This window comes from Dermacentor albipictus, chromosome 1, assembly GCF_038994185.2.
Source record: "Dermacentor albipictus isolate Rhodes 1998 colony chromosome 1, USDA_Dalb.pri_finalv2, whole genome shotgun sequence".
Taxonomy (NCBI): Eukaryota; Metazoa; Arthropoda; class Arachnida; order Ixodida; family Ixodidae; genus Dermacentor; species Dermacentor albipictus.
In genome coordinates, this window is record NC_091821.1 from 509,118,828 (window position 1) to 509,142,910 (window position 24,083).

The 24,083-nt window shown below is 46.3% G+C and overlaps 1 protein-coding gene across 1 annotated transcript in view; it reads right to left on the reverse strand.

Annotated features, from left to right (window-relative positions):
* LOC135913380 (uncharacterized) overlaps window positions 1-24,083 on the reverse strand; it is a 132,372-nt gene that overhangs the window by 73,025 nt on the left and 35,264 nt on the right. The window contains exon 3 of the mRNA XM_065445974.1: window positions 8,452-8,619. Within this exon, the coding sequence (XP_065302046.1) occupies window positions 8,452-8,619 (168 nt within the window). The remainder of the gene's footprint in view (window positions 1-8,451; window positions 8,620-24,083) is intronic.

Genomic DNA, 24,083 nt, shown 5'->3' on the forward strand with positions numbered 1-24,083 from the left:
AACCTTAGCTAATATACGAGACAAATATTTCAAACATGCTGACTATTGTGTAGCAGTGTAAAATAGTAATATTATCACACTTCAATTGTGGCACTTGTATGATACAACACACACGCCACCAGAAATATCATGTATCACCTTAAATAAAGTATAGCTCACTAGTTAACATTCGTAAGTATTTAAAGTAAATGCTCATATTGCAAATAGAAAATCAAGGCTACTCAGTTTGATCACATTGTTATATACATTTCTATTGTTGGCACCAGAAGTATTCATTCTCAAAGTCTACTTTAAAGCACGCTGATCTTGTTATACAGGCTATCGTCTAAGCACGATAGAAGCTTGTCGCTGTATTTTACTGCGATTATGCATCAGGATCACAGAAGGGCATGTGACACTAACGGGACACCTATGGCATCTATAGATGCTATGTTCGTTCGTAGGCGGACAGTTTGGGAGCTCAAGGCTGCTCTCTTTTTTTTATTCACTGCCATCAAGCAATAATGAAAAAACCCTTCGAGCACAGCGCTGCGTGGCAGAGCACATTTATTGTTACAGCAGCACCAGGAATGATGCAAATAGACATAAATGTTGAAGGTTCGTGTACAATCTGTCTAAAAAGAAATACATAAAGGTTTTATACTATCATAAGGAAGACAATCTCAGCCCTGTTGAGAGCACATTCATGTCCGTTTGCGGCCAGTATGTCAGTTGTTAATTCTCCGACATCCAGTGGAGCCTACAAGAAGAGAATATTAATCTTAAACTCTCATATTTGCTTGTTTAGGTCGCATTTCAAACAGCTATAAACATGTAATGAAAGAGGTTAAATTAACCACAAATAGATATAAGCGCAGAGCATATGATTAAACACGCAAAATTTAAATATCATCTATCAAGGATATTTTGGTAACAAAAAATTAAAGGATAAATATTAAAAAATAATAATCAGTTCAAACTAACCATGCAAATTAATTTCCAGGTCAGTTCGTACTCCTCTTCAGCACAAAAAACAACACCGGAAGAATGTGTCAGCTTAAAAGTAAAAATGCAATATAAAGTGATTACGAAATGAACTACTGCAATTATTATTCTTTAATTAAGGATAGCCTACAATCCATTTTAAACAAATGACCATATCACCACAAAACACCAGTCCCGTGCATGAGGTCTAATGTTGTGCGTACACACAAAAGTGCAACATGTGCTCGAGCTTAAATAATAACGAACACGGTGACTCATAGCGATAAAAAACACGTGTTTATGAAGCGAGCTAGTAGTGCGCTTCAATAAAACTCAGTAGCGTAAGCATGAGCATGAACTGACGGTTAAATATATGACAGGGGGGCGTTTCCAGCGCTCGTTCCATACGGACGTGTTTTTCTATAGCTCCGGATTTTCGCCCCGTTTGCTGGTTTCTTCTCCCCGCTACTGGAACTCTGTTGTTTATGGACCGCTTTGGCGGTTCGTAATTACTACTGGTGCCTATCTACAAGGTACGCCGTCATCTACACCCTCCTGCTGCGCCGTCGACCTCGAGTTCTTGTGCGGCTTCGCGAGTGCGAGTGCCCCCGCGGCACTCGCCGCGCCGGCGCGGAGCATCCAAGCTGCTGTCCGCTGCGTCGAGGGAGCGGAACATTACCGATGCAACTGCCATCCAAGCCAGGAACGTCTTCTCCGTGGGGACAAGTGCAACGGGTCAAGGCGGCACCCTGAGCATGGATACCACCAACACGCTTCAAGGTCCTATTTGCCCACCTGAACGTATCCTGTATTACGGCTGCGTACTGCGCCCGCGTCCGTTCAAGCCTTCCGTTGTGTACTGCTACTCTTGCTTTATACAGGGACACATGAAATCATCCTGCCCCTACCCACCTAAGGACGACACCATGGAGCCTGAACCCTCGGCATCGTTTAGATGCGGCCTATGCCAAACAAACGATCATGACATCACTTCCACGACGTGTCCTACGAAGTTGAAGGCCACTAAGAAGGCTCGACAACGCCATTCTCGACAGCCAGCAACGACCCCTCGAGATTCATCAATGAAACAAGTCCCTGTGTACAACCGTTACGCCGTTCTGGCCTCGCTGGAAGAGGACGCTAGCCAGGTGACAAAAGCAAGTACAGAGACAAGTGATGCTGCCACTCGTACCTATAGCGCAGCTGTTAGGTCGTCCACTTCACGACCGCAATGGGCATCACAATCGATAGAAGACACGCCGCTTCCTTTGGCAGACGAAGAGTTCGAGATCGACGCTCGCCTCGCCAACCTTGAAAGGGAGATCCAACGTCTCAAGGAACGCCGTACAGTGCTCCGGCATCGTCATGACGGAGCGCGGCTGTCGCATTCGCCGTCGTCGTCTAGTCCTGCTCATATGGCTAACCCGGCATCGGTGTCGAAGCCTCTTTCACCCCAAGAACTCCTGCGCTTCGTTGCGCAACAGCTCCAGCATCTCACCTCGGTTCTACTGGCCAATCTTAATCTATGATGGCTGCTACGTCTTCAAGAGTGCCAGAAGGCATCCTAAAGTGGAACTGTCGCGGCATCGCGGGGAAGGTCGGAGAGCTGCGTCAGCGTCTCAGATATGGGAAGCTGCGTGTTTGGGCTCTACTGCTTCAAGAATCCAACGGCCTGCCACCCATTCCAGGATTTGTGGCATACTCATCGCCTTCAATGTTGGATCGTAGGAGCGCTACGCCCGATGTCCCTCCAGGAAAGGTTGCAGCGTATGTAAGATGCACTCTTCATCAGACTCGTGTTGATCTTTCACGGTGGTGTACTCTATGGCAACAAGTCGTGGCCGTATTGGTTCGTCTCCAATGCACGGACGTTATCATCGTTTCATACTATGCCCGCCCTCACAGCGGCCGTGCGGCTTGGTTGTGTCTCGGCTGGCTGGCGCACCTACGACAGAAACATCCTGGTTGCCCCATTATGGTCGCAGGAGATTTCAATGCGCCCCACACCACATGGGGATACGCTATTTCCAGTGCGCGTGGTACATGTGTGCTGGACACATTTCTGAACGCCCAATTCACTCTCCTTAATAATGTGTCAGTGCCTACTCGTCGGCGAGACCACCCTTGCGCGCCGCCACACTCACCGGACTTATCTTGGTGGCTAGGAAGGACGACCGTCTCGTGGTCATGTGAACCCAACTGCTAGGGTAGCGACCATCATCCGATTCACCTTGGCTTATCTTCGGGCGGAACAAGCCGCCTCCGCCGCCTATGTCGAGGTGGTGGACTGGGATCGATACAGGGTGGTATCAGAAAGCAATGTATCCAACTTCATGGTGGACCCGTCCCATTGTCTTAAGGCGGCATTGGTTGAGGCGACACGTACATCGTGGGTTGATGAATCGCGAACCGCGCCTGATTTGCAACTTCTGCGTCTCTGGGCGTCGCGCCGCCAAGCAGAACTTGCATCAGAACGTGACCCTGCCTCAAATACCCTTCGCTTAGAGGCCCAACGCCTTACTGCAGTAGCTCGGCGCGATGAACACCGCTTAGAACGTGGCCGCTGGATGGACTGGTGCTCTTCTCTCGGACCTTCGTCGTCCAATGCCTCCATTTGGCGCACCTTCCGAGTAATAGAACGTGGTCGGCGCCCTCCAGAGCCCGCAGCATGCGCCCTGTTAGCATCGGGCCAGACACCAGCAGTATTCGCAGAAACTGTCGCCCACACCTTTTTTCCGGCTTTGGACACAGCACCGCCTCCCTTCGTTGTTCAAAACTGCCTTCCCGCGGATGCAGGCACGCCACCTACGCTCTCTGACATCGAGGGTATACAAGCTCATTTCACTATGGCGGAATTTTTAGCGGCAATCGACCTGTCGAAGCCATGCAAGGCACCAGGACCGGATGGCATACCGTATGAACTTTATAAAAACACGGAAGGCAAGGTTCTCGAAGTGCTGCTGGGGGCCATAAACGAAGCTTGGGCTACAGGAGTCATTCCCAATTCTTGGCGGCATGCAGAAATGGTACCTATTCCCAAACCCGGAAAACCCCAAGATAATAGCGCTCATATGCGCCCAATAGCACTAACCTCAACGTTAGGCAAGCTGATGGAGCGTATGCTCGCGACACGTATTACATGGTGGCTCGAGCGGTACTCATGGTATCATCCTGGCCAAATCGGGTTCCGTGCTCATCTAGGCGCAGAGGATGGCCTTGCGTACCTATCTTCTAAGGTTCTCATCGGAGGCCGCTCCCGAAGAATTCGCACGATTCTGGCAATGGATATTCGTAAAGCATACGACCATGTGAGTCACGAAGCAATTGTCGGAATTCTCCATTGGCTTCAATTCCCTAGCCGTGTCTGCACATTCGTCGAAGCCTTCCTGTGCGCTCGCACCTTCTCCATTCGCCTGCCTGGCCAAGCAGTAGGTCAGTTCGTCGCACATCGGGGTGTCCCACAAGGATCTGTGCTCGCACCAGTCCTTTTTAATATTTCTCTCCGTCCACTAGCCTGGAAGCTAGCCACGATACATAACGCACAGTACATAATGTACGCAGATGACATCACTGTCTGGTCAGTTGATCCTGAAATCTGCCACCAAGAACAAGCGCTCCAAGAGGCCCTGAACATGACGCACAACTGGTGTGCTCAGATAGGCCTTGACATTTCCAAGGACAAGACGACGTACATGTCAGTAGCGAACAAGTATGGACGCCGTCTACTGGCACTCCGGCCTCTTCAGTTAACTCTGGATCAGCAACCATTACACGAGGCTTCAACTCTCCGTGTACTCGGACTTGAAATGAATTCCTCCGGATCTGCGGGACCATGGGTCAAGAATGCAAAGCAACAGGCCGCAGAAACGATACAGTTGATACGTCGGATTGCGAAGAAATCTGGCGGAGCAAGCACCAACATGGCTCGCCTTCTGGTCCGTTCTGTATTGCAACCACGACTCATCTACAGAGCCCAGTTTCATCATCTCGCGAAGGCACAATGGGCTCGCCTTGAGGCCATTAATAATGAAGCTACGCGGGCCATAACGGGACTACCACGTCTCACTCCGTTGCCAACCCTACAGGCTGAGTCCCAACTCAACACTATTGACGAACTCGTACACCAACGTCGATGCGCGCGCGCCCTAAAGCCATCATATTTCGGCTCGGCTGCTTCACTGGCCCGGTACATTGGACACGAAATAGACAATCCAGCATCTACGAGGTCCGATGTAGCTGCGTGGAAAAGGGTACAATTAAGTGACAATAAGCCTCTTGGTCGTCTGTACAGCCCGGTTCTTCGTCAGGCGAATGCCCATGTTTCCCGCCTTCATCGCGCCGATGACAACCAAGACGATACGACTCTTGTAGCATACACTGATGCCAGTGTTAATGGCACCATGATTCACACAGCTCTCGTGTGTCCATTGATACCAGAAGGAGGCCAAACGTGCTCGTATGTTGCCGATCCTGCACCACCGGCCTACCTTGCCGAGCTTGCTGCCATACGAGATGGCTTGGCCGCGTTGCTACCCACTGTTTAAGATGCTCGATACTCTCAACTCATCATTCGCACAGACTCGACTCAAGCCATCCACAACATATGTAGGGTATCTCGGTCCACCCTATTGTCAGATAGCATTCACCGTCTTGCTGCCACTACGAATATCCTCATACGCGTCCACTGGGTGCCTCGAGCAGCCCTGCCGGGTCTCCTTGAAGCAGATATGGCAACCCACCCACAGATTACAACATACCCACTTCCACATTTTCCTGAAGACGCCTGTGGACGACTGATCCGGGAAAAGGAAAACCTCCGACGTACCACACGAGCTCTCATACCTCCGTGTGGGTCAGATCTCCCTGGCGGGTTAACCCGTCGAGAGGAGGTTACGTTAAGGAGGCTGCGTGTCGGGGTCGCGCTCACCCCGTCTGTGACCGCTCTCTGGCCACAACAATACCATGGTCCTTACGGCTCATCGTGCCCATTTTGCAACACAGGAATCCAAAATGTGACAGTGACACACCTATTATGGACGTGCCCAGGGCTTCATCTAAGCCGTCTCCGCCATCTCCGGGCAACAGGCCTTCGGCCTGGCCGCCCACCCGACCTTGAACGTTGGATTCATGGACCCCATCATCGTTCACTCTAGATTTTTTGCACGAGTCGAATCTGTTGGTGTATTTCTAACATCTTTTGTATTGTGCCTAAGGGCATGCTTTCGAACTAAAAAAAATATATATATGACACACACACACACACACACACCAACAAATTACTAATTGAACAGGAAGCATTGCTTACGTGGGTCACATTTATTGCTGTCTTCACTATTCGTTACAACAGTCGCAATATAAGCGATGCTCACTACGCTCGCGTAAGCGAAGAACATTTACCATATTTCATCGTCAATGCGGCTCCTTGCAGCGGCCAGTGCCACGCAGCGCGCCAATATGTCGCTGCACCACGGCGTCAGTGCTTCTTTTCAGCTGCTCGCGCACCTTTAGGGGCCTTTTTGGTAACTCTACCACGTGTCAAGAGCGACTCAGACACACAGCATTCTTGGTAAGCGCACACCACGAAATCGGAGAGCGTTTAAACATGGTTAAAGCGATGAAACAAAGCGCGACACGACCGTTACAAAAATACCACATTGGCGACACTCTTCCTGGCATGCTTCTTGAGAGCGACACAACGCAGAGGATATATGACTGCGCCCGCGTTTGGCTGAAGCTGAAGCGCTTTCGATTATGGCGTCCATCTACAGAGCGCAAATACAAACAATAATCAAGCTACAGGCCCATGAAAGTGTCACATTACACTATAATAATATTCTAATATTCTTTAGTTTAACGATGTTGCTTTTCGTTTGTATTGAATGTTTTCTCTCTGCTCATTTGGCCGGGCGCCATTGCGGCCTCATACCGTGAGTGCCCGTTTACCTCTCTACGAGACCTTACTGGAGCGGCTGTCGCCCGCTGTCATGTGAATGTAGCGGCGTCATTATCGCGTGTTAGCGAGCGAGCAAAAGCTGTGCGTATCTGTTGTTTTCTATAAGGAACCCGACATTTGCTGGAGTTTAGGAACAACCTTCTATTATGCGTTAGAAAGGGAAAAAAAGAACGCAGCGGCATATTACATTCTGTTGCAATGTACAAAGCATGTTTCGCCCCTACAGAATAGTTATTGGGCCTGCTAGACGCTTTCATTCTGTCGGTCGTCGAGATTTTACGGTATTCGAGCGTGCGCCCGCGTGCGCCCTTCAATGTGCGTCCTGCTGTGAAAGGGTGTCCTGTTTCAGGAGAAGATTACAAACGCGACTAAAGAAAGCGTTGATGCTCAAAAAAAAATATTACTGGGTACAAATGTATATTCAGTCACCATAATCCATCTGCGCTTAGGTTTTCTGCAGGCAGGTTTTATACCACAGCATAATATGCCTGCAGTTGTAGCGCTAGGCTTTCCACCGCACTGAACCGTAGTTATAATTTATGCCACAGCATCGTTCGCCACAATATTCTCCGATGTATGTTTAATGTTTCTGTGGCTTGCTTTTACGTTATTTATTTATTTAGTACATACTGCAGACCTTTCGGTCCAAGCAGACCTTTCGGTCCAAGCATGTAAGTAATCCAAGCATCCAAGTAATGGCACGTATGCAGTATATAAAATTGATCACGTAATTGCTATTGCTTGACTTTAGCATACGCTCGTGCAAAATTTAAGCTTTTTTTATATTGCGAAAACAAACATTCTGACTGGCACCAAGAACATCTTAATTTAGCCCAACCTCCCTGCGTCCCGCCGCCGCGCACCCTATGTTACGCGTTAGTCCTGGGTGAAAATGTCATATCAGTATCGCCAATGTGACACAATAATCAGCAAACTTCCAATCTATACAATGAGCCCCCTGAGCCATGAATTACAACTTTCTATATATAAGTTACAATCTAAAAGTTACGAAACATTTGGCGTTGAAGTAACATTGAAAATAGTATACTTCGACACATCTAACTTCTAGCTGCGACTGAAATTAGCAAAAACACAAATGTCAAGTTGGTTTAGTAACCACGTAACCTTTGTGTTATTGGTTACTTGCAAATAAAGGTCAACTTAAACGTTACCGTGCTATGAGTGTACAGCACGCGCATGCAAAATAAGTGAACTGTTTATTTATAATTGAAACACTCATTCAAATATAGGGCCAGTTGTTTCTGCATAATTAAAAGTTAAACGGCGCAAGTTTTTATGAAGACATAAACCGCAGAGGAGACAAGGACAGGCTCTGTCCTTCACATTGACAGCGTTTGTCTTTGTCGGTTTCTGGCTTTGTCTTTGTGAAAAATTCTCACTGTCACCATCAGGCAAACAGTGAGTACAAATGAGGTTTCAAAGACAGAAGCATGGGTGAAGCTTCCCTTCTTTGATCCTCACTTGCGCGCCACGCATAACAGAACATCGCATTACTGGCTCGCTGCCGCACTCACGTAAAAGATGGACGGCATGCAGGCCGCTGACTGCCGGGAGAGCAGCGACGTGAAGAAGAAGCAGAAGTCGTTGAAGAAGTACGTTGCGGCCGAACAGCACAGGAAGTGGTGGAAAGTGGACATCGAGTCCTGCTTCAGCAAACCGCCGAAAAGAGTCAGTGCCAGGCACTGCGCGGACGAAGCAGATCACACCACAGTTAATGGGCGTACATTTGCAAATCTGAAGCGGGGTCCTTCACTTCTCAGTAATAGCATGCAGGGCGAGCGCTGTCTAACGAATTTGTTTGTATACAATACCTGAAAAGCCCCAGTGAAGGCGTTTTACACGAGGGGGTCACTGAAGTCATTTCACATGAAGTAACTGAACTTTATTCACTCATTCAAATTTAAATTCGCTTGCATATTAAAGCTTCATCTTGGTATCTGAATGAATTTGTATAGTTGTCTCAGATGTGTTGTGTGCTTTTATTTGTTTGTTAAAAACAGTATATGACGTGGACACATTCGTTCAATTGACTGCTCCCTTAGGAAGTGAGTGATCAGCCTTGTTGGCTAATTCTTTGATGCTTTCCTTTTTGTTTTTAAAATTTGTCATAGCAGCTTTCGTTCGTTTCTATCTACATATCATTTTGTACTTGATTGGTGAATTGATTAAAGGTGTGCACACTACTCCCCCCGCCCCCTTATGTAATGCCATTGGGCCTTTAGGGTGCATGAGTAAACAAGTAAAAACACAGAAATATGCCTACTGCGTGCACGTGTCATTCGGTCGTGTGAAATTAATCACCAAGCATTTGCGTCCCACATTCTAAAGGAGAGAGTCGGCTTCGTTAGGTAATAATCGGGCGGACTGGCACCTGCGTGAAGCGCCTGCATCAGCACAATAATGCATTAAAGGAATTCGTACCTTTCATCTCTTAGCACATTGCAAGCAAGCGGCTTTAAGCTTTAAATTTCTTCGATAAAAGAAATATCACTGTCAAGCACTAAGACAAAAACGCTCGTGAACTTCTTGATGGCTTTCGCATACAAAAGATACACCATGACTGCGTATCGGAGTCATCTATATCTCTGTTAGGGTGTGAGCCACAAATGCTTGGTGATCTATTTGATGTAATATAATAACATGCGCAAGCAGATGATTTCTTTTTTTGCATTCTATCTTAATATGCTTGATTTTCTAAACAGTGCTTAGTGTCTGTTCTTTCCTTTTTGTGTTGCCATAATTTTCCGCGCTGATTCACAGAATGCATCAATTCGAACTCGCATACCTTTCCACCTTACTGCAATTCCGTAAATGCATACAAAATTTATTTATTCTAAGGAACAAGCCATACTTCACCTATTTCCTTGGCAATGCGTTTGGCACGGAAACATGCATTTCAGACAGCTCATAGAAGTAGTTAGCCAAGTTGAATGGATGATTTTAAGCCCACACCTTCGAAATAACAGCGCGATACAGACAGACAACGAAGAGAGATTCAGAAAACACCAGCGCTGGCTCCCATATAAATATTTTATTGAACTGCCAAGAATATACGTGTGGATACAAGAACACGTACTGCAAGGTCTATAAGCAATGCGCATCGGGACATCGTGCCACTTATGAATTCGTTTTGTTATGCAGTGTGATAGAAGTTTGAGTAAGACTCCAGGTAGGATTTTTGTTCTGTATACGTGATGCCTAAACAACCTCCTGGTTTATTGCTTCTTATTGATTGATACTGTTAGCACAAATGCCGATAGACGGTGGAATGATCATTAGAGTTCTGTACGAAATTTGCCTGATATGCAAATGTAGTACGAATAAAAAACTTGGAGAACGCTTAAGTTTCGCCTTCAAGTGCTGAAAGCAATAGCATTCAAAGATCCCTCACGGCTTCTCGTGCCTCCCTGCAAGTGCAGCTCATGTAATTGTAATGTTTGCAGGGAAACGCTGGCGGTGAATGCTTTGCACTAACGCGAGCTTTCTGGCAGAAACGCGGCCTCCTGCGTGGGCCGATCCCTGGGGTGGTGCCCTCCATAGCTGCGCCAAAAAATTGCATACTTTTAATGTGTCTGCTATTGTTTCGCAATTTTAATATGTAAGTCTGAGAAGATTTAACATAAAAGGCATGCATTGTCACTGTTTGGTTTCATGACATTTATTTGTGGGCTGTCATTCTCGAAATTCCAAAGAATAACATTATCGAAAAATGTATGAATAGTCGAAAGTATGACGGAAACCCATCTGGTTGGGATGATGCATACTTAAGAGGATGAGGTCCGGATACCGACCAAAATGGTTCAGAATGGTTTCGGCTCCCCCGCGGGAGCCGAAACGTAAATATATATTTTAAAACCAGTTTCGTTGGTGTCCGCACCTCTTTCCCACCACCTCTTTCTTTTAAGACTGTATGACAAGGTGCGAACAACTTCAGTGATATAATGGTGTGGCAATATAACCCGCATATATCGCTTGATACCAAAGCGTGGCATATACACATACCTGAATGTATGCGGAAATTTTCGCTCACGGGCCACTCCCCCGACAGCGAAACCGGAATTTGTGCGACATGGGGCCCTCAACGCGTTCGCGTTAAAAAGCAAAAGCAACACCTCTTTTATGCAAATCAATATTGACACATGAATATCTGCAGAGACAAAACAATTTAAAAAACACCATAAGGGTACCTCAGCCTCCAATCATTTTCAACCGCTATGCATGTTTACAAATATGAGTACAGTACATTTCCAATCACATTTGCACTTCGCACAGGGCCATTCTGAACAGGCAGAACCATTTTTACACATTGTACGACTATACCTGCCACCTGCATGGCTACGAAATTGGACTTGTAATGGTAAGTGTTGCGTTAGGCATATTGAGCGAGCACAAATTTCTAGAACATTGGGGAAATGAATTATATTCTGTGACAGTTCTTTCTAGTGTATAATGGTTTGCACAAAAACTGAGTACATAAACGCGTCGATTTTTGCTGGTATGTCATAAGTAAGAGGCACGCAACCCAGAAAGGAAGAGGATGATTTGCACGTATCGGTCTGAATGGCACGAGCTGCCGAAGCGCGTGAGCCGAGCTGATGATCAAGGGAGAAGCAGCCCCGAGCTGCGACTATCGACGCGGATCTGCGCCAAGAAGCTTGTAGCGTCAGCGTCGCACTGGCGACGGGAGCCATGAAGGTTCGGTCAAGTCCGTGACGCTGCAGGGCTAGGATGTAGCCGTCGACCTCGGCGACATTCGAGCGAGGCTCCTTGGACCTGCTGCAGCCTCTCTCGACAGTGCCCGCCCCTCCAGGAAGGATCCTCATTTAGAGGGAGACCAGCACATACGACAGTCCCAGGGGCGTTTCGACGGTACTCGAAGTAGGAACGGAACGCGGAGTTAGGCTTAACTGGTAAGGCCTGGGTGCCGCGTCATCGATGGAGTTCAGGACACCGGCATCAGAGACGGAAGAGTTGACCGGCCAGCACAGCAACGCTGGAGGAGTCGGCGAGTACATCGACTATTTTATTTATTTTATTTTTTATTTATTCATACTGTCGATCCCGTCAGGGATCACAACAGGAAGGACATACATAGTTGTCTTGCAGTGTAACAATAATAATTAGCGCAATATTAAGGTTACACATATTAGACATGCAATTAGCAGAGGCAGACAATGTAGTAGGCAGAAAAGTAACGTAATACACTGTAATAATGTTACGAAAAAAACAAGAGGTAATCAAAAGGTAGAAAATTTACAAAGGTGAACGAAATGGTAGGCATAAATTGCACAATAACACATCGCAATAAATTTAAGAGTAACAAGGGGTAATGAGGTAGTCTGTCAAATTCCAATGCTGGTAAGCAATAATTACAACAGGAAAAGAAGTAAACAATTTACATAAATAAACAATAGTACTCAGTAATGGCAAGTAATAGAAGTTATAAAAGTGAGGTATACACAAGAGGTAGTAATCCGAAAGATACGTTTAAGCTGCCGTTAAAGAAATTGTGATTATGTACACAATCGAATGAAATAAAATGGCTGAAAAATAAATGGTGACACAGGTACGTCATAATTGTGAAGCACGCAATTCATTTTCAGCTAATGTCAAAAAAGTAGTTAACGATGGGCTGTTTGTAATACTAGGGTTAAGCTTATTCCGTTCACGTGTCATTAAAGGGAAAAACAAATGCTTATGGCTTTCCGTATGAAATGGGTGTTCATTTAATGATAGTGAATGTTTATGTCGGGGAAGTCGTGTTTGTGCAAAAGATAAGTATTTGGAACTGTCTATTTTCCATTCATTATGAATAAGTTGATACATAATTTTTAATCGTGCAAGCTTGGCTCGTTTTTGTACGGTCAGTATACCGACCTGTTTTAGCGATTCTGTGGGTGAGTCTGTTAACCTATGTTTGTTGTAAATATATCTTAGTGCTTTTGTTTGAATTACTTCTAGGTTGGTAATGAGTTTTTTGGGGAAAGGAAACCAAACAACGTTAGTATACTCTAATACAGATCTGACAAATGTGTTATATGCTAGTAGTTTTGTGTTTGGGGGTGCTAGTCTAAGACGTCTGTTTAGGAAAAACAATTTCTTTCGTACGGTCGAGGTAACGTTGTTAACATGGCGCTCCCACCGAAGTAGTGTGTTAATGTTAAGCCAGGGTACTCGTACTCCTTCACTTCGTTAAGTGGGGCGTTATATATAGCGTAGTTAAATTCTGATGCTAGCTTTTTTCTAGTAATTGATAAAATAGGTGACTCTTTAATATTTAAAGTCATTTGCCATTCGCCACACCATTTGTACACAAGTGAGAAAGCGTCGTTCAAGGCCACATGATCATTATAAGAATTGATTACCTCATAAAGAACACAATCGTCAGCAAAAAGTATTTGACTGAAATATTAGAAGGCAGATCATTAATGTATATGAGAAATAAAACTGGAGCCAGAACACTAAGCATAACGGCCGGAATTGGTGCGGCCACGTAATTGCCGTCAGGTAAAGCTAGAGAGGACAACAAGTCGACGTGTGTAACAGAGTGAGGTGGTAGGCGAATAAAATCTATGCAGCTCAGACGGCTTGGAGGCGGGTCCACAGGGTCGGCAAGAAGAGGCAAGTCAAGGCGAAGTGAGCCGGCCGAACAGTCAATGAGGGCAGAATGATGGGCAAGAAAATCCAGACCGAGAATGAGTTCGTGAGGGCAATGCTCGATGACAGTGAAGAGAACGACGGTGTCTCTCTCAGCAATGGTGAGTCGGGCAGAACACATGCGAACAATAGCGACAGTCCCTCCGTGGGCGACTTGTACAACTCGGTTCGGGGCAGGCGTCAGAATTTTCTTGAGCCGACGGCGAAGAGCAGCACTCATAATGGACACATGCGCCCCGGTGTCAATCAACGCCCAAACAGGAACATTGTCGACGAGAACGTCCAAAAGATTCTTGATCGTGGGTAAGGTGGAGCGAGGATTTCGTGCCAATGTCGTCAATGCAGCTTCACCTCCAGAAGCTGCACTGTCTAGTTTTCCGCTCGGGGGTGCGGTGAGTAGATCGGAGAAGGAGCACGGCGTGACAGGGGCGAGCGAGATTGGCGGCGGGAGGGAGAAAGTGAGCGGGAGTAGCGGGGTCGTGTCAAAGGTGTCGCAGGGTCAGATGATGGAGCGGGCATAGAAGGGGCGAAGGAAAAGGACGCGCTAGAGGGGCGAGGGGGGTAATCAGGATAACAGCGCGTCGGAGAAGTCCAGTGGCTGCGGCAGTGGCGAGCGACATGTCCAATGCGTCGGCATTTCAAACAGATCGGCTTGTCGTCCACGGTTCGCCTTTCGGAAGGGTTGCGCTGTCTATAGGAGGAGTAAGAAGAACGTGGTGGGGAGGTGCGGGGAGACAAAGGTTACGTGCGTATGGAACGAACGGATTGCACGCCGACGATGGACAACTCTTGACGGACGATGGCCTGGATCAAGGAGATTGTCACCGGAGAATGATCAGGTGACGGGAATGAAGGGGCCGCCGGTTGTGCCGCTTCGACCTCACGACGAATGATGCGGGTCAAGTTGTCACATTGCGACGGCTGGTGGAAGAGGTCGTCACAGGATGACGTAGCAGCTGTGTTGGGAAGTCGCGTGATGGGCTGGGATACCCGGCGGCTTTTAGCATGCTCGAAACGGCGGCACTCGTTGAGGATCGTATCGATGCTGGTGACGTTCGTAAGCACCAGTAAATTGAAAGCGTCGTCAGCAATGCCTTTGAGGACGTGATTAACCTTATCGTCCTCAGTCATGTTCGGGTCAGCCTTGGCACAAAGGGCCAACACGTCGATACTGTACGTCACGTAAGGCTACGTCGACGTCTGTACACGTGTGGCAAGGGCTTTCTTGGCGTTGACTTGTCGACCAAATGGATTGCCAAAAAGGTCGCGTAGCTTGTCTTCGAAGAGATCCCAGCTCGAGATCTCTTCTTCGTGAGTCTGGAACCACGCCAATGGAGCTCCGTCAAGCTAGAAAAGTACGTTGGCAAGCATAATAGTCGGATCCCACCTGTGACTGGTGCTGACACGTTCGTATAAGCGGAGCCAGTCATCAACATCAGGACTGCCGACAACGTTAAAAACACCCGGATCCTGCGGTGGGGAGACGGCGACGTAGGTCGGGGCTGCAGGTGGAGACGGTTGTGTAGATGAAGTGCCGCCAGCAGGGGCCGAAGTTGCATTGTCGCCGTTGCGACTGCTGCGAAGCTCCATGACGGGTACGAGGAACGTCCACCTCCACCAAATTAATGTTACGCGAAGCTGAAGTCGAATACTATTTACAATTTATTTGCAGGTAAAGTCACGGAGGCGAAAATGGCGATGCTATATCAAGCCGGCACACACGTCGTCTTCGTCCTCTTCAGTGCAGCCACACTGTGGCGGCTGTTCCGTAGCAATATTGCTGGCTAACTTCTACAGATTGAGTGCGGTTAGTTAGGTAGTCTTTGATCCAGTTCAGAACAGGGCCCTTTCGCAAGGTAAGTTCAAGTTTATAAATTCATTTCTTATGTGTTACGCGATCGAAAGCTTTTGAAAAATCTAGAAAGGTTAGATCGATTTGTTTCAGTTGGTCAATACTTAACGATACATCGTGTACAAGCTCAATTAGTTGTGTGACTGTGGAAACTCTTTTGCGAAAACCATGCTGACAATCTGTTAGTATTTCTTCCTGTTCATGGTGTTTGGTTATGTGCTTTAAGATAATGTGCTCTAGTAGTTTACAAACAGTGCATGTTAGTGAGATTGGTCTGTATTTAGCGGGTTCTGTTTTTCTTCCCGATTGATGATTTGGCTTCACTTTAGCTGTTTTCCAATCCTTAGGGAGGGTACCTGAGGAGATTGATTTGTTAAAAATTATTAATGAGCACTTGGCCATCCACTCAGCGCATCTGTGAAGGAATGCATTTGGAATATTATCAGGTCCTGGTGATTTCTTTGGGTCTAAGTTAAGCAGTAGGTTAAGTACGCCTGTTTCGGTTAGTGTGAGTGGCTCTAGTGGCTTATTTCTACAGAAGCCTGCTTGTGGTAGTGTGCCGTTGTCCTCAGTGAAAACGGAGCAGAAGTAGTCGTTAAGCAAGTTAGTAGAGGAGTTCCTGTTATTTTCATTTGAGGCTTCGTTGTCGTTACCATTCTTTTGGTTAATGTAGCTCCAGAACTTTGTGGGAGCAGTTTTCAAAACGTTTGTGAGTCTATTAGTAAAATAGAGCTGTTTGCCTGTCCTAATTTTTGATTTCATAAGTTGGATAGCTGTGCTGAGATTTTCATGCGTAAATTTTATTGGGATAGTTTTCAGCAATTTTCGCATTCGGTTTACTTTACGTTTCGCATGCATAACGTCGCGCGTTATCCATGGATTACGCCTAGTAAGTTTCTTTCTTTTGTTGGCATGTAACTGGTTATACAATGAGATATAATGACGTTAAATGCGAGCCACGATGTATCGATGTCTGTATTCCTGTTGTGGGAAAGTTTAAAAACGAGTGGTATTCATTAATCAGGTAATCAAGTATACTAGTGTCGTTAACTTTACTATAGTCGGGGTAAGCGATGATTTGCTGAGGAGTGACGCTGTCATGAAGGGGTAAAGTGCAATAGGTAATATTGTGATCCGAAATATCATCTAGTAAGCTTAATTTTTTTTCGTCATTTATGAAGTGATTGCTGAGGAATATAAGATCTAGTATGGAACAGCTGGATCCCTGTACACATGTAGGTTCAGTTACAATTTGTGTAAGGTTGAACGATAACATAAATTCAAGTAACACATCCGCACAGGGTGAATGATGCTGCATTGTTTGCCGATTCACTTCATGAACGTTAAAATCACTTGCGATTATTAATCTGGACCCTGATGCATATTGCTCAGTATATTCATGCAATCGGCGCATATTGTTGAGGCCGGAAGAAGGACTGCGATGACGCAGCCTACGACAGCAGTGTAAGATGCGAAGCGCAGTTTACAAAAGATAGCCTCAACGCCCGCAACATCCGGTAACATTAAAAGCGGGATTCCTTTCTTTACTAGAATGGCCACGCCGCCACCTCATGTTGTCCGGTCTTTCCCGATGATAGCGCAGTTGGCAAGGGCTATCTCAACGTCTTTAATATCAGCTCTTAGCCAGGTTTCTGTTAGTGTTAGAAAGTCAGTTTCATATGCAAGAATGAAGACTTCAAGGGAATCCGTTTTTTTTTAATATGCTACCCGCATTTATGTTCAAGAAGGATAAGTCGGATATCAAGTTCGGCGTGAACGTAGGCTTCGAGGGCCATGTTGCTGGTTTTTTGTATCAGGATTGAGGGAACCTGGTTTCAAAGGAGCTACATTATTATTTTCTTCGTCTCAATAGAACATATCGCCATTGATTCGTAGTTTGTCATAAATTAGATGAATTTTATCAACGGATTCTTTCCTTGGTTTGGTTTGACTATGATAAAGATCTATGACTAGATAACGACAAAAGTCTATAAAAACGCTCCTTTCTGTTAGTGCGCGGCCATAGGCTAAGGTTGCCTAACTTTCGAGTAAAAAGCGCCAAAGACTGACTTGCCCGCCAATAAGGGAATGTTTAGTAACTGTTAAGCAGCTGGCAGAAGTGCTGGTATTTCTTCATGGTGTTGTAGTTTAAATGAGTTTTATTTTGAGTTTGGGGTAATTAAAATCTGTTTACTCTGCTGCTCTGCGTCTCCCAACACCATCTCTCGTGGCATCCGCACGCCCCCACACGCCCCCCACATGTTCCAGGAACCGTTCCAGGATACGTTCCAGGATTCTATTACGGCCCTGCCACTGATCTTGGTGGTTTAGAGATGGAGTGGGAACGTTTGACAGTGATAGCTAAATAATAAAACCTGTCGAAGGACGAGAAGATTAAGTTCTTCGAGCAGGCTCAACGAGCAAAAGGAAAGCAACACTAACGAACCTGCAAAGAGCACCAAAGAGAAAAAGAAATTTTGTAGTTGAAGATCAAGCTAGCAGAGATCGGCGCGGCCTCTCTTGATGACACGAGTACACACGGATCCGCGTCATGCGACTCACCTTTTCCGAGGCCAAGACATATTCGCCCTAGGAAATTGATGGCACCTTTCTATTAGCGGAGGGATGATTTGGGTGTGGATTTGCATCTTTTTGAAAGGATAGCAGGGGGTAAAGCTGGGAGTGGAGAGAGTGGGCTAACGCTTTAAGCCTGTGTTTAGTGGGAGAGGCTCTGGGTGTCTTTGGGCGCATGCCAGCAGAAGAGTAATTAAACTATGACACGGTGAAGAAAACTTTATTGCAGAGATTCAGATTGACCGCGGGAGGTTTCCGGGAGAAGTTTAGGTCATGTAAGCCGGAAGATTCCGAAACAGGCAAGCAGTTCGCGCGTCGTCTAACGAATTATTTTGAGAGGTGGATAGAGCTGTCCGAGACGGACAAAACGTATGAAGAGGTTCGCGACAAAGTCATGGGTGAACAACAGTTTGCCAGGTTAGCAGCAGTTTGGCGATATTCCTTAAACAGAGAAAACTGCGAAGTGTGGAGCAGACGGCAGAACAAACAGACCAGTTCATAGAGGTACTAGGTTTGAGAAATTTGGGAAAGGGCGAAAAACATGTACACACGACAGCAGTAGCAGAGATGGAGAACCAGGGGCAAATTAGTAGACAAAGGGGACCCTAGAGATTTCTATATGTAACCGGTTAGGTCATTGAGCGGCAAACTACCGAGTGAGAGGTAATCGTCACGAAGCACTGGTGGTTTGGCACTAGTGCCAAAAGAAAGGTCACAGGGCAGACGAATGCAGGACTAGATTCATGGATAAGAAGGCATATATAATGAGGTCAAGAGGAAATGGACAGAGAAAGCCGGACATGCCTGTAGTGGAAGGCGAGGTACAAGGACGCATAGCTACAGTCTCGAGAGACACGGGAGCCAATACCATTTCAGCAAGGAAGAGTCTAGTGCCTCCACAAAGCATTACCGGGTACTTTAAACCAGTAATCTTGGTAGATAAGTCCATTACATATCTGCCAGAGGCACGGATACCAATATCGACAGCCTTATATACAGGGCTGGTCACAGCTAGATGTGTAGAGGACCTCCTTTATGATATGATTCGGGGAAATGTACCTGAAGTGAAGAAGGAACACGACCCAGACCCAAGTTGGAACAGGATAAGGAAGGATGTGGACGAGAAAGAAGTCGCAGAAACGCGAAAAGAGGGGGATGCAAGAGACAGATGTAGCGGCTGCAGTACAAACACGAGCAAGCAGTAGTACCACCATACCTTTGACAGCATCGCACGTTACAGCCAATATTGAATTAAATATAACCGCCACATAATATAAAGAATTACATCACAAGGATGAGTCAATAAGGAAGTGTCAACAAAAGATAGGGGAACTGGTGTAAAGGACAAGAAGTAGGACAGTAGTGGAGTTTATAAAGAAGAATAACCTATTGTACCGGAACTATGTGTGTAGTTCAGGTAGGGAGGTACGTAAGCTGATGATCCCGAAAGAGCTGAGGGACACAGTAGTGAAGCTAGGGCAAGATAGTGTAATAGCAGGTCAGCATGGTATGACGAAGACGTTAGAAAGGATCACACAAGGGTTCTTTTGGATCGGAGTAGAAAGTGATGTGAAACGGTGTGTGAAATCATGGGATGTATGCCAAAAGATGGTGGCTGAGGGACGTGTAGAAAAGGCGCCTCTAGAAAAGAGGTCCATTGTTGACCTGCTATTTCAAAGAGTGGCGATCTATATTGTAGGGCCTATTAATCCCGTGTAAGGAAAGGAAATAGGTATATTCTCACGCTAGTGGACGTAGCTATCCGGTACACTGATGCCGTAGCGCTGAAAACAGCAGATGCCATTCTGGTGGCGGAAACATTGTTGGAGTTGTTTGCGTGTGGCGTTTTGTATGGCGTGCCCACAGACGTTTTCAGTGACAGAGGCTCGAATTTCACATCGGAGGTTACAAAGGAGGTATATAAAGTGTTGTTATTAGATCAAAAGCTAACCACTCCATACCACCCGATGGCGAACGGTTTGGTAGAGAGATTTAACGGAACTTTTAAGGTAATGACAAGGACGATGTATCAGGATAAACCAAAAGACCGGGATAGGTATCTGCCAGCTGTCTTATTGGCTAACCGAGAAGTGCTGCAAGCCAGCTTAGGGTTTTCCCCAATTGACATGCTATACGGGAAAGCAGTTAGAGGACCAATAGCCATTCTGAAAGAGCTCTAGTCCAGAGAGGAATTGGACAATGCGGAAAAGACCACATACACGAATGTACTAGGACTCCGAAACCAATTGGAGGCAACCTGTGAATTGGCCCACGAGAAGTTAGCGCAAGCGAAACAAATGCACAAAAAATATTATGACCGCAAAGCAACACACCGAAACTTAGAACCCGGACACAACGTGTTGGTGCTACTGCCCGCACATAATAACATGCTTATGCAATAGGAGGGACCCTTTACGGTTATCCAAAAGAAAATGAGTTGAACTATGAGATCTCTGTTCAGGACCATAAGAAGTTGTTCCACGTCAACATGTTGAAAAAGTATGAAAAGTGGAAGAAGATTGAACAAGGGAAGTACGAGGAGAGCACTAAAGTTTGCATAGTCATTGCCGAAGAGAAGGGCACGGAGAGGTGCACGCTTATATCGATAAGAAGACTACGGGTGTAGAGAGTGTTAGGTTCAACCAATCCCTAGCGGCAACACAAGTAGAGAAGTTGAGAGAGTTGATTCACAAGTTCGAGGAAGTGTTTTAAGATCTCCAAGGCGGATAGAATTATAGCAGTGCGAACTACAGTGTTCAGCAGAGGAACGAGTGCATGTAATATCGACTGCTCCTTGCAATGCAAAAAGTGATTAAAAATGAGAATGACAAGATGATGAGGCAAGGAATCAGAGAAAGCGCTAATGTTCCTTATAACGCGCCACTAGTGGCGGTTAAGAAAGCCGAGGGTTCTAATAGAGTATGCGTTCCAATAGAGATATTTCTCAAAACTTGATTTGCAGATTCCTGTGTAAGCAGCGCCCAAAAAAAGACAGCTTTCTCGTGCTTAAAAGGACTATTTCAATTTAAGCGTACGCCATTCGGTCTAAAGACAGCTGCAGCAGTGCTCACAAAACTGACGAGACGGGTCTATTATGGTGCGTCGCACGTCGGACGCTGTATTGACGACATACTGGTTGCGACTGATACGTCGGATGAACATCTTCAGGCCCTGAAAAAGCTACTAACGAGAGTAAAGGACGTGGGGTTGACGATAAAGCAAACCAAATGTGAGCTAGGGTAAAACGCCATTGAATTTTTGGGACATAAATTGGAAAAGGACAATACAAGCAGTGGACTGGCCTAACACAAAGAGACATCTACAATATTTCTTGGGACTTAGTGTTTTATAGTGAATTTATCCCACAGTACGCTGCAAGAGCTGGGCCACTGATAGAGCTGACGGAAAAAGGGCAAACAACGTAATGGAGTGGGGTGAACATCAACAAAGAGCCTTTTAAATGCTAAAGAAATCTTAGCACGTCTGCCGGTGCTGTTATCACCAGACATACTGAAAGAGTTTGTGCTAAGCAGTGATGCCTCGGATAAGGCACTAGCAGCAGTACTCCTGCAAGAGAAAAACTAGAGACTCCATCCGGTATTTTTTGCTAGCAGGCGATTTAACAAAGCGGAACTGAATTACTCAACCGTAGAGAAGTAATGTCTCGCCCTTATATGGACATTAAAGAAATTCCACTTCTATTTGGCGAACAATTTACGGTGGAAACCAACCACCAGCCCCTAGAGTTTTTGAGCAAAGCTAAGCTAACTAATGGCAGAATAATGAGATGGAGCCTCACCTTGCAAGAATACTGCTTCCATATAAAGTACATTAAAGGGCGACTGAATCTGGGGGCCGATTTCATGAGTAGGGCGATGGAGTCATAAAGTATCAAGAGTATAACGCGGACGGAGCAAGTGTACAAGGTAAAGTGGTGGGAACAATGAGCTTGCACCCATTGTGAACAATGCATGTGGTGAAATGTGCGCGACAGTATGGTGAAGTGTTGTGAGCCACGACGACACAAGAAAAAGCCCTCAAGTCACAGCGGGAGAGTTAAATTCACCCCCAAGAAGATCGACAGAAGGCAGTTCACTGAAAAAAAAAGACTCCTGAATGGGGGACTCTAGTCATATATAAGAGGCATGCGGCACAGATATGAAGAAGAGGACGGTCGCACGTATCGGTCCGAACGGTACGAGCCCTCGAGGGGCCTGACCCGAGCTGTGATAGACGCAGAAGTGGCGCTGACCTGGGATTATTGACGTGGCTGATTGCCAAGAAGGTTGTAGCGTCAGCATCGCAGTGCCGACGGGAGTTATAGACGTTCGGTCATGTCCGTGACGCTGGTGGGCCACGGTGTGGCCTTCGACCTCGGCGACGTTCGAGCGAGGCACCTTGGACCTGCTGCAGCCTCTCATGGCAGTGCCCGCCCCTCCAGGAAGGAGGGGCGGGCATCAGTGGTCTGATGCTGGTACCCCTTTAGAGGCAGACCAGCGCGTACGATAGTCCCCGAAGCGCCTCGTAGGCACTCGATGAAGTAGCAGCGGAACCCGGAGCTAGGCCTAACTGGTGAGGCCGCGGTGCCACGTCATCGACGGAGTTCGGGAAACCAGCATCCGAGACGGACGAGTTGACTGGCCCACACCAAGGCAGCAACGATGGCGGAGTCGGTGAGAACACCAACTATGATGAAGATCAGACGCGCACCGGATTCGGAGAATACGTGCGACGTCAAAAGTCTGTAAGAATGCTCCTTTGTGCTAGTGCGCAGCCGTACGCTAGGGTTGCCTGACTTTCGAGTAGAAAATGCCAAGGACTGACGTAGCCGCCAATAAGGGCGCGTTTAGTCACTGTTAAGTAGGTGGCCTGGGTACTGGAATCTCTACCTGGTGTTGTAATCTAGATGAATCTTATTTTGAGTTTGGGGTAAATAATATCTGTTTGCTGTGCTGCTCTGGCTCTGTAAACCCTATCTCTCGTGGCATCGGCACGCCCCCAAGATCTGTGTCACATGACATGGTAGTGTTGGTCGACATGGCTAGTCTTACCAACGTCCTTTTTTTTCTATATGCCTTAGGCTGGTTAAATTAAAGCAATTATATTTCATCAAGTCAACAAATGTTAATCTAGCTACGTTTCACCGCAGTGAGAGGTAAGGCAAGCTTGCATTAGATAGCATATCAATTACTGAATCTGTGTACCTACACTTCAACATAATATACCTCGCTGCACATCTCTGACGTTTTTTTCAATTTCGCTTAATTCGTTAATTTATAAGGGCCCACATATACTACGCTAGCGTAGTCTACCGTAGGACGTAAAAGAAGTTCCGCCACATTACGTGCCCAAACCACGTTCTCATTATGAGGCGCGAAGTAGGCACTTTGGATTGACTTTGACCACCTAGCATTCTTTAACCTACACTCAATGCACGCACACTTTTCCATTTCAACCCCATCGAAATGGAGGCGCCTTGATTTGACCCCGCGACCTCGTGTTTAGTAGCGCAACACTATATAGCCGCTAAGCCACCATCGAGGCATGCTGAGGACATACCAATGTAATGTAAGCTGCAAGTTTAACACCTGAGGGACAAGATTCAGTCCAGGTTAATCATCAAAGTGTAACTTCAGCTGCGTTAAATATATTATTGATATGTTATTGCAGGGGAAATTTCTGATATGAAAGTGCAAAGATACTTTCAGTAATCCATATGGGTCACAGCTTTATAGTATAGATTATAAGTAAACAATAAAGTGGTTGCTTCTTCTGATCTTCGCGTAAACTGTTTTCTGATCATTCACTTTCGGTTTTCGCCACAAGCACCAGTTTCGCACAGCTTCTAGTCCTCAAGACACAACAATTTAGAGCACACTAAACAATCTGCGGACCAACGCACCGCGATTCTGCTAATTAGTCCATTTAATATGGCGTTAGAGCGACCGCGGTTAGGTACACTACAACAATGTGTGAATAAGCGAGCGAAATATTTGAGAACCGTTTGCACCGATGGCAGGAACCGAAGCTATTTTTTTTATTCTTCGATTTCTTACTAATCTC